Raw genomic sequence first — 11,647 nt, 5'->3', positions numbered from 1 at the left:
ATATATATATATATATATATATATATATATATATATATATAATTTTACATACACAATTGCAACATGCACAACTCTTGCATCCCCTACCCACACAAATGCAGAAATGTTTAGATGGTGTATATCAAGGCAAATGTACTATAAGAAACTGCGGTCATGCAAGGCAGAGTGTTTCAGCTATTTTCCTCAAGGGAGGGAGGAAGGGAGATCATGCCAGTGTTTGAGACCAGGGAGGAGGGAATAATTGTCCCTGCAAAGTCCTCACGTTTCTGCCTTTGCTCACTAGCAGATTAGTGTTTGCATGGGTTGCCTAAGCTCACAAAGAGACCTGCTGATTCTTCAATTAATGCTGGTGTTTCCACTGACCTTAATTTATACTGGCCTGTAATGACATGTGCACGGCCGGCTCCTCATTTAGCTTGTAGAAACTGTATTATCTTTGCTGTATTGTCCCTCATATTACAAACTGGTTATTTTCGCGAAGGGCAGGAGAAAGACAAAATAATATTGCACCTACCTATTTTAGATTAATATCTAATTAAAGCCTTAGACTGGTTTGCAATCATGTGAAACTGGTGCTAAAAACAGCTGCGCCCCAGACACTATGCTTTGGTTCAATGTTCGAACTATACCGTGGACTTTGGGGGAGCCCACTTGGGGGGTGGGGGGGTGTTGTGCACTTGAGCGTGGGGCTTACAACAATACATAACAGCTACAAGTGTATGCACTACTTGCTTTATGCAAGCACTATAGGATAAATCACTATACAGGATTTACCCTATTTTACTTTATCGACACGAATTGATAGGTGAAACAACAAACAGCCACCCACAAATAGTCTAGAAACAAAGCATCAGGCTGTCTTTGAGTTCACATGAACAACGGTTAAAGTTACTCGTCGTCAGGCTACAGAAGAATACCATAATTCCTCCGTTCAATTAGGCCTAAGTAGACATCGCAGACTTATAACAACCCAGCCACAACACATAATTGCGAATAACATGCCTTACCTTAACACAGAATCGACCACAGAGTCCAACGTTTATATTTTTTCTACGAATCTTTGAGTTAACATGTACTAAACATGAGTGGAATTTGGACCGCAGCGCCCTCACACCTTGATGCTTATGACAAGAATGCATGTATAGTTATCTTTATTGAAGTGAATTAAGTTTAAATCGCCGTCATGCATGAATGAATGATATTTTAGCAATTTTACACATAATAATCCACGATGATCACATTACACAAAACTGAAATTGCACGTCAAAATAACACAATGTCAATATTTTTTGAGACCCCCCCCAAATTTCACAAATCACGTTTTCAGGGGAGCCCATGTCTTATTAAGGGGAGCCGAGCTCCCCCTATCTCCCCCGTAGTTCGCACCCTGCTTTGGTTTAATAACGGGCAATTTATGTAATGTAATTTCTCTCTTTAACCTCTGTGTGAGTATTTCTGTGTATGTGGGTGGGGTTTGTAAGCTGGGCAGGGCTGAGTTACACCTCAGGTAGGGCTCGCTATCACAAGGTTGTAACATCCTATGTCAACAAAAAGTCCCGCTGCACGTGCCAGTGGAGGGATCACAAAAACACTTGAGCTAAATAAATACCGTGTGCAGCATGTGAAAATGCATGCAAAGGAGTAAGGCAGATATTTGCTGGCAGTTTGAACTTGTTTACCACAGAAGGGTTGCAAGTTCCAATACACACACTGAAGGACAGTATTAAGGAAATATTTAGCCTATGTCATTGCTCATAAACACTACACAGTATTAAAGGCACTTCACATAAAAACAACATTTGTTATCATTTACTCATCCTCATGCCGAGATATTTAACAATCAGTGACATACAATGAAAGTGGATGGAAAACAGAAACAGCCATGGTGATCACTGACTTTCATAAAAGCAGCTTGGACATTGTGTTAGATAACTCCTTTTTCCACACAAGAAAGATACTCATGAGTACTTGCAATGACATGAGGTTGACAAAATGTTCACAGAATTTAAATTTTTGGGTCAACTATCCCATGCTCTCTACACTCTAAAAAATGCTGGGTTAAATATAACCCAGCATTTTTTAGAGTGTAGGTTTGTGTCAGTGCACTCTAAAAAAAATGCTGGGTTGTTTCAACCCAACTTTGGGTCAAATATGGACTAACCCAGCTGTTGGGTTAAATTTTTCAATTAAATTTTTAACCCAAAAGTTGGGTTGGTCCATATTTGACTCAAAGTTGGGTTGAAACAGCCCAGTATTTTTTAGAGTGTGTGGATCAATATATTTGTTATAGTGTTTGCTAGGGCATTTAGGGTTAGATTATTCAAAATTGTACACAATTTGCCATATAACTCTTACTACGACAAAAGCTGTCACTAGGATGGTACCCTTTGAAAAGGTACACCTTTGTACCTTATTTACCCATAAAGGTTGCATATTAGTACATTAAAGGTACATATTAGTACCTTTTGAAAGGGTACTGCCAAAGTGACAGCTTTTCTAGAAGTGTACAATGATACCTCAAATCATGCAGAATGTTGGAGACACAGGTTTAACATATTTTGTTGATCCTGAATCAACATTACTACCCGAAAACATAGACCTAACCCTATCCCTACCCTTAAACCTAACCCTAACCTTAAACCTAACCATAATTCATTCCTAAAATCAGAGGGAAATGATAGCTGAATAACAAGGGTGTAGAAACACCTGATCCTGGTTGTAAACCTAAAACTGACATTTCCTGTGAACTTAGCTCTTTGTTCCAGGACCAACAAGGATGTTGATCCAGGAAAACATTGTACTTAATGAACGTCTCTTTTCAAAACATTCATGAAAATACGAGAACCGATTAATAAACTGATAGCAAGGGCATTTGTAGTGAACCTAGAATTTGATGGTATAACGACAAGGATGTTACTCTAATAGCCAAATAGGAAATAATGAAAACTGGAAATATATTGGAAATATGACTTGATAGCATGACAGTTATCAACAAATAAACAATCTCACATGCTGTTTAAATAAATAACATTTTATTAAGATATGCAAAAAGGCTTTCAGTCTAGATAGGTAAATTAAATGTAGCATTGTTTAATGGCAATGCAAATTAGATTTGATTTGCAAATGAGCCAGTTCAACAAACTGAACTGGGACACATGACATGAACCCTAACTAACGTTTGACTAGGGATTTAACATGTTAAAATTTAAGGTGGTTTAAAGACTTACAAAAATGCAACATTAACAGTTTAAGTAAATTAATATTATTGTACAGTACACAATATATGTAATCGAAATGAAATTAACTAACAAAATAAAGTACCATTTTTATGTTTTACCCAGTCAAAGGCTTCATATACTTTTGTATTTGTACAGGTAGTGTGATACTCTACGCTGGTAGCAATGGCAGTGCCAGTCCAAGCCCAGGAAGCCCCTCTAGTGGCTATCAAACCCAGTCTCCGTTTTCTCACTCCCAGCCCTCTTCCCCAGAGGAGGTCACCTTCACTGAGATTGGGGCCCTCAAGCAGCAAGGAAGTGTGGGAACGCCACCTTCTCCAAAACTGGTATTTCAGTTCCCTGAAATCTACAACAACTCTACTGCAGGTTCAAACCCGGACAGCTACTCCCATCCTATCGCTGGTAAAAGGCCTTGTGGATTCACTGGCACGTTTACCAGTAAGTGGGTTCCCTTTTTAGTACCTGCAACACACAAAGTCAGCATCTTCTTTCACAAAGGAATAACGAGTCCCCAATATTAAGGACATGTGTTCTTGTACATCCTGACCCCATTCTCTCTCTGTTTCTATCTTTATCTGCGCAGAGACTGGAGGCATGGTGCTCCTTTGTAAAGTATGTGGAGATATCGCATCAGGGTTCCACTATGGTGTCCATGCATGTGAAGGCTGCAAGGTAAGACAGAACAAGCCTCTGATAAAACAAACATGCTTTGTCTTTTCTGTCATATCATTGTGGTTTATCATATTGTCTTTCGTTATTTGCAGGGCTTTTTCCGCCGCAGCATTCAGCAGAACATTAACTACAAGATGTGCGTGAAGAACGAGAACTGCCTGATAATGCGCATGAACCGCAACCGCTGCCAACACTGCCGCTTCAAAAAATGCCTGTCTGTTGGCATGTCCCGTGATGGTGAGAATTTTTGGAGGTTATCAGGGCACTGACATATGACAAATAGTGAAAAGTTGTACTTTCATAGCATTCTTCAGGCAAAGCATCACACCCGCCCCCTCAACCTACTTTCCTCTTTTAATCTTGCACCACTGGTATCTTTTAAGAGAGCAAGTTTCTTTTAGTTTGGCTGTGCGCTCGTTTCTGTCTCTTGCTTGCCCTTTGTGGTCCCTTCTTTTTCTCGCCTCCTTCTCTCCATCGGTTTACCCTTCCCCCTCGTACGTTCCCTAAGCTCTGCCTCCCAATCCCTTCTAGAGACAATGATTTATGAGGGATGGAGTCACGCAGTCCCTGAAGCTATCTGTCATCTGGAAAACTGCAGCAAATACAAGAATTATTTTGAGAAATTGGAACACGGGCGACTTCTCACTCCCAGCCCTCTTCCCCAGAGGAGGTCACCTTCACTGAGATTGGGGCCCTCAAGCAGCAAGGAAGTGTGGGAACGCCACCTTCTCCAAAACTGGTATTTCAGTTCCCTGAAATCTACAACAACTCTACTGCAGGTTCAAACCCGGACAGCTACTCCCATCCTATCGCTGGTAAAAGGCCTTGTGGATTCACTGGCACGTTTACCAGTAAGTGGGTTCCCTTTTTAGTACCTGCAACACACAAAGTCAGCATCTTCTTTCACAAAGGAATAACGAGTCCCCAATATTAAGGACATGTGTTCTTGTACATCCTGACCCCATTCTCTCTCTGTTTCTATCTTTATCTGCGCAGAGACTGGAGGCATGGTGCTCCTTTGTAAAGTATGTGGAGATATCGCATCAGGGTTCCACTATGGTGTCCATGCATGTGAAGGCTGCAAGGTAAGACAGAACAAGCCTCTGATAAAACAAACATGCTTTGTCTTTTCTGTCATATCATTGTGGTTTATCATATTGTCTTTCGTTATTTGCAGGGCTTTTTCCGCCGCAGCATTCAGCAGAACATTAACTACAAGATGTGCGTGAAGAACGAGAACTGCCTGATAATGCGCATGAACCGCAACCGCTGCCAACACTGCCGCTTCAAAAAATGCCTGTCTGTTGGCATGTCCCGTGATGGTGAGAATTTTTGGAGGTTATCAGGGCACTGACATATGACAAATAGTGAAAAGTTGTACTTTCATAGCATTCTTCAGGCAAAGCATCACACCCGCCCCCTCAACCTACTTTCCTCTTTTAATCTTGCACCACTGGTATCTTTTAAGAGAGCAAGTTTCTTTTAGTTTGGCTGTGCGCTCGTTTCTGTCTCTTGCTTGCCCTTTGTGGTCCCTTCTTTTTCTCGCCTCCTTCTCTCCATCGGTTTACCCTTCCCCCTCGTACGTTCCCTAAGCTCTGCCTCCCAATCCCTTCTAGAGACAATGATTTATGAGGGATGGAGTCACGCAGTCCCTGAAGCTATCTGTCATCTGGAAAACTGCAGCAAATACAAGAATTATTTTGAGAAATTGGAACACGGGCGACTTGATTACCACGCTTGTGCCCTTATAACATCCTCAGCAATTAATGTTGTGCTGCAGCAAAAATTAAGCAAGGGATGCAGAAAAAGCCAGGCATCTGAACTCTTCAGAAGAACAATGCCTCATCCGATTGCCTTTGGCGGCAATAACACTGAAATTAACAATAAATCTTGTCCGGTGAACTTTTGAGGAATTTAGCAAAATAAACTGACACTTGTACATTGTGACCTATTTAAGACTTCCGTCGGGTTTTCAGCATCATTTCACATGGCATTGCCAGCAGATTTGCATGAAAGTTAGGTTGGCTATGATAGCAGATTGTACTGGATGTTGTTCTAAAAGGGCACTAACACAAATGAGTCTATTGGGTACAAAGTGGAGGAGGTAAACAGTCATTTTAACCCTGGTTCCTGAAATTGTTAGGGCCCACAACCTAGAAACCTGTTTCTCTGACGGGTTCTCTTGCACAAACAGGAAAACCTCATGTAACTGCATCAAATACCACAATAAAGTAGAGGCCCTGATTTCATCTCACTTCACTGCAGTCTTTAGTTTAATTTCGGTCGTGTGATACAAACAGATGTTTGGTTTGACACGATGAGGAGGCATGGTTTCACTTCCGCTATGAACTTGCTATTTGATAGACTATTAATCAGTGCAGCGGTCTGGGGCTATGTGTGTCACATTGTTTACACAGGATGAAGCACCGTAGTCTTGATATCAGATTAATACTGAGAATTTTACCTGAATTCTGGTTCATCGGGTTTAAGTGAAATTGAGAATTGATTTATTGGAATTTGAACTGGCCACACACCACCGGAAGTGGAATTGGAATTTTAATTGAAATGAAAGGAAGAGGAATTTACTGAATTGCATTTGAAAGAAACTCAACACTGGCAATGCATTCTAGGAAATGAAGTGTCACGTTAAACTTTGTTAAAACAAACCTAATAAATAAACTTTTGTTAAACCAACATTCGAAGTTTTAACTCTGCTCTTCTAGTGAAAAACATGTAATATGACCTTTATTGAATTTCAGTTCATGTTAATTTGAGGCAAAGTGCAATTCTGCATCCTGTTTGCTACACTAATTAAGACTGAGCTGAACTTCAGGAAATTGAGGAAATTTAATTGGAATGGCAAGTCAGTTGTGGACTTTGCAATGCAAGGGTAACGCATGCAACCATTGCATGTTAGTTACAGAAAAGCGAAAAAAAAAATGTATCCCTTCGTTGGCTTATCTAATTTTCTCAGATGCAGGTGTTGTGAGACATATATGATATATGGAACATCTCCGCTCTTTGCCTTCCTTCTGCTCTCATCTTGTAAACCCATGTACCATATAATCTTTTGTCTACTGCCACCTCAATCTGCCAAATGACATTGTGCTCTCTTCTCTTCTTCTTTTTCTCTTCTCCTCACCCCTCCTTTCCTTACCACAGTCATTAGTTTTTCTCCCAATTACCGTGGCATTGTCATCACGTTCTGCTTGACCCAGTGCCCTACTTACGGCTTCAGAGAGGAGTGAGAGTAGCATAGGGATGAAGAGAGGAAGGGGAGGTAGTGACGGAGAGAGAGATGAAGAGTGGGGGAGGTAACATATGGTAGCATTGGTGCTATTTTTAGATTCAACAGCTGACAGATTTACTTAGAGGAGAAGGTGGTGATGGAGAAAAAAGCGAGGGCCTTGTAAAAGATGTGAAAGCATCCAAAACAACATTAACGCATTTAATGATCATCAATATTTTACACCACAATGACCAAAGTTGTCTCCTACACATTAGCTGTGCTATTTTTGTGTTTTTTGTTTTCACTTCCAAAGGAATTTTCAGACAATATTTGATTTATTTTGTCACACTAGGTTATTTCTGATGCTGCCATGTGCTTTATTATAAAAGAAATGGGACATGGACATTTTGATTACTGATCAGGCAGGATCTTTTCATCAGTGATTCGCATAGAAAATGCAGTAATTTCACAACATTTTGTATTTTTAACATCGACTATGACTCCTTTTCTTTTCAGATTAATTGTCTTCAATGCATCCCTGGCATTTATTTAGTCTAAAATGTAATATTAAAGCCAATATGAAATGAAAATTCATCATCCCACAAATGAAAATTCTATCATTAATTACTCACCCTGACTTACTTTCTTCTGTGAGATATAAATGAAGATACTTTGAAAAAATTCTCAGAGTTTTTGTCCATATAAAGAAAAAGTGTGGTGTTCAGTATTGTTTTGGATCCCACTGACCTTCACTGTATGGACAAAAGCAGTTTCTTCAATTCTGTGTGTTTCAGGAAAGTAAAAATCATACAGCTTTAGAATGACATGATGGTGTGAGAACAATGACAGACTTAAAGGGATAGTTCACCCAAAAATAAAAATTAGCCCATAAATTACACACCCTCAAGGTGTATATGAGATTTTCTTCTTTCAGACGAATCCAGTCTGAGTTATATTAAAAATTGTTTTTGATCTTTCAAGCTGTTTAATGGCAATCAGCGGGTGTTATATCCATATTCAAAATATCCATATTCAAAATGTAATGATCACTTTAATCTAGCTTGCGCTCACTGTTGTACACTGAAGCAGCTCCGGGAGGATGACGTATGAGGACAGCGTTGCGCATGCACCGCTCAGAAGTGACGAACGCGGAAGCAATGTCAGAGGATATAAGCCAAGAGGAGACTGGTTTTCTTTTGCTTCCTTTGCTCCTGTTAACGAACGTTGGTTTTCACAAGACTCACCGGTGCATGCGCAACACCGGCATCTGACGTCATCTGCCCGGAGCTGCTTCCATGTACAACTGTTGGCGCAAGCTACATTAAAGTGATTATTACATTTTGAATATGCTTTTAATTTTATTTAAAAAAAACATTACTGCATTTTGAATGAAAAACATTAAACATTACAAATATTTTGCCTTTAAAATAACATGTACAGATAAAGCAGACAATAATAATAACAAATACATTTATTAAGAAAGCAATGTTCATGTTGTCAACCAATTGTTTCTCTCTCTGACCCCTAGCTGTGCGTTTCGGCCGCATCCCAAAACGAGAGAAACAGCGGCTTTTGGACGAGATGCAGAGCTACATGAATAGCCTCAACGAATCGTCCACCATGGGCATGGAAACCTCCCCACCATACGAACCTCCTCCCAGCCCCAGCGAGAACCAATCCAAAAAGGCCTTATCCCGAGCCTACCAGGACATCTTCACAAACACACAGGACCACCTGAGCAAGTGTGTGGGCAACATGAACACCAGCAGTAGATCGAGCACCTTTCAAAACAGCCCTTCTCAGGACAGCAACTATCCTCATGTGAACCCTCTCGTGGGGTATCACGCGACTACTCATGAAAGCTTCACGGCCCCACCTCACTGCCCAGTTACTTCCAGCAACAGCAAATGCCCGGTCTCATTGGTGGACAATAATCGGTACAGCTACGCTGCTTCATTCAGCCAAAATCACTCCCAGTCTAGCGTTAGCCAGCCCTCACAACCTACTCAGGCCAATTACAACGTCTATGCAGCTGGCGAGTCCCAAAGCCAGGCCTCGTGTCCGTTTAAGTTGGCTGCTGGCTCCAAAGTGCTGGTGAGGAATGTTTCAAGATATATATACACTCTTAAAAATAAAAGTTTATTTTTATTAGCATCTTTGTTTCCATGAAGAACCTTTAACATTCATGGAAACTTTGTATTGCACAAAAGTTTCTTTATAGTGGAAGAAGGTTTGTTAGATTATTACAATGTTTTTACATTAAGAAAATTATGGTTCTTTTAAGATCTGATCACTGAAAGATTGTTTAGGGAACTCAAAATGGTTCTTCTATGGCATTGCTGCGAAAAGCTGCTTTTGGAACCTTTATTTTTTAGTTTGTCATAAGAGTGTTTCTATCATATAAATCTATAATTTAAGATCAAAATATGAGAATAGATCAGTAAATTTACTCTTGTACTGTGCTTAAAAGTCTTTACCTAATTTGGTGTTCCCTGCCAAAAATGGACCGGCCTTTTAAAAATTGCTTATAAATTTCTCATTGTGCAATATTATCACCAAATCTTGGTTTCAATCTTTTTGTCAACAGTTAGCACAGTTTTTTTTTTTTTTTGGAACTGATTGGCCTCAGGACTTACTGACCTAAAAAAAAAGCATTATTTGTGGAAAATGTTGGCAATATTCACTCAAAAACTAAGGTTAGTCAGTACAAAAAGAAATACAAAACCTGTGCTAATTGACAGAAAACAAGTTGACAAAAAGACTGGATTCAATATTTGGTAATAATATATCATAACGATAAATTTATTAAGTGATTTTTTTGTAGGCCAGTCGTTTTTGAATAGGAACATTACAAGTGTAACAAGGTGGGGAAAAATATCCCAGAAAAGTACAAAGATTATTACTATACATTTTAAATTTTTTGGGGAGAGAAGTTGTTTTACCCTGTGTGAGCAAAGTCAGGAATGTTTAATCCAATGCGATAACCCAAACACAACATGAGGCTTAAGCATACATGCTAATAAAAATATGATCTACCATCTCTCACATAGGCCTGTCCACTGAACGCATGCCCAGTGTCAGCACCTGCCGTCTCCAGTCAGCAGGTGTGGGAGTCTTTCTCACGGTGCTTCACGCCGGCTGTACGTGAAGTGGTCGAGTTCGCAAAGGGCATTCCAGGCTTCCAGGAGCTTTGCCAGCATGATCAGGTCATGTTGCTCAAAGCAGGCACTTTCCAGGTACTATTTACATAACCCTTGAATTTCTCCTGAAGTTTACTTTCCTTTCTGTACTATTAAAAGTGAAGTGTGTCATTTCTAGGCCACTAGCAGCACTTAACCAAACAGATTTCCCAATCAGCCTACCTCAAACTCACTGGTTAAGCCAAAGTTTGACATGTCCGATCACTCAAAACAAACACAGCATTGTGTAGATAGCGTCAAAGTGTTAACACCCTTAAGGACATCAACCTACAAATGGCGAGAGTATTTTGAGAGCGAAAAAAATACATCACCTGAGTCAATTTTTTTTTTGCCTCCATCTGATCTTGCTGTCTGTTTGCAGGTGCTTATGGTGAGGTTTTGCTCACTGTTCAACCACAAGGAAAGAACAGTGACTTTCCTGAATGGGCAGACGTACCCGCTGGTCACCCTTAGGGGTCTGGGCATGGGCTCCTTGCTGAATGCCATGTTTGAGTTCAGTTCCAAGCTGAGCTCTCTGGGCCTGGAGTCAGATGAGATGGCTCTCTTTATGGCTGTGGTGCTGGTTTCTGCAGGTGAGAGCAGCACAGGAATCAGATTAATTAGTGCTATTTGCTAAGGTGTGCATCTCTATTAATATTGCTCATGCTAAGTGTTGGAGATTTTAATAATCCCCTAACATTAAGATAATGATTTATAATAGGGGTGATCATTAGTGCAATATTACATTTCTGATAGATGCTGATAAACTGATTCTTTTTATGTTCTAGCATTTAACTGATAAATCGCAGATAAATGGTTGATATCAATTTAAAACTCAAATAGAACTCTGTTTAAACACAAATTTCATGTCAGTACAAACATCTGTCTTCTGCAAGAAACAGAAGAAGATATTTTGGAGAATATTTCAATAGTTTTTATACATACAATGACAGTCACTGGGGCCCAAAACAACTCTGACTTTCATTGTATGATGAAGAAGAAAAAAAGAAAACACTGAGACCAAAAATACTAAATTAAATACATTTACTAATAATATACTAAATCACATATTTATTTATTTAATTATTTTTAATTAAAATAAAATGATTTTTAAATCAAACATAAAACACTAAAAACTCAACTATAAAACACTATCAATCACCAAAAAATTAATCATTTTAAATGCTGGAAAAAGTGAATTTAGGCATCACAAAATTATAATGTACAATATGAAAAATGGATATTTATTTTGGGGAAAAAAACTAATATAAATTGTATATATACATCATAAATATATATATATATATATATATATATATATATATCATATA

At 39.2% G+C, this 11,647-nt stretch overlaps 1 protein-coding gene across 1 annotated transcript in view; it reads left to right on the top strand.

The window, feature by feature from the left end:
- The window catches only part of LOC107598823 (nuclear receptor subfamily 1 group D member 1-like), an 18,322-nt gene that overhangs the window by 4,555 nt on the left and 2,120 nt on the right, over window positions 1-11,647 (top strand). The window contains exons 2-7 of the mRNA XM_016290258.1: window positions 3,375-3,674; window positions 3,820-3,908; window positions 4,001-4,145; window positions 8,666-9,231; window positions 10,188-10,373; window positions 10,699-10,909. Coding sequence (XP_016145744.1) covers window positions 3,375-3,674; window positions 3,820-3,908; window positions 4,001-4,145; window positions 8,666-9,231; window positions 10,188-10,373; window positions 10,699-10,909 — 1,497 coding nt within the window. The remainder of the gene's footprint in view (window positions 1-3,374; window positions 3,675-3,819; window positions 3,909-4,000; window positions 4,146-8,665; window positions 9,232-10,187; window positions 10,374-10,698; window positions 10,910-11,647) is intronic.

This window comes from Sinocyclocheilus grahami, unplaced genomic scaffold (genome assembly GCF_001515645.1).
Source record: "Sinocyclocheilus grahami isolate Dianchi unplaced genomic scaffold, SAMN03320097.WGS_v1.1 scaffold13.1, whole genome shotgun sequence".
In the NCBI taxonomy this organism is placed as follows: domain Eukaryota; kingdom Metazoa; phylum Chordata; class Actinopteri; order Cypriniformes; family Cyprinidae; genus Sinocyclocheilus; species Sinocyclocheilus grahami.
Note: the sequence above shows the minus strand (reverse complement) of the source record. Positions and strands in the feature narration are given on the sequence as shown.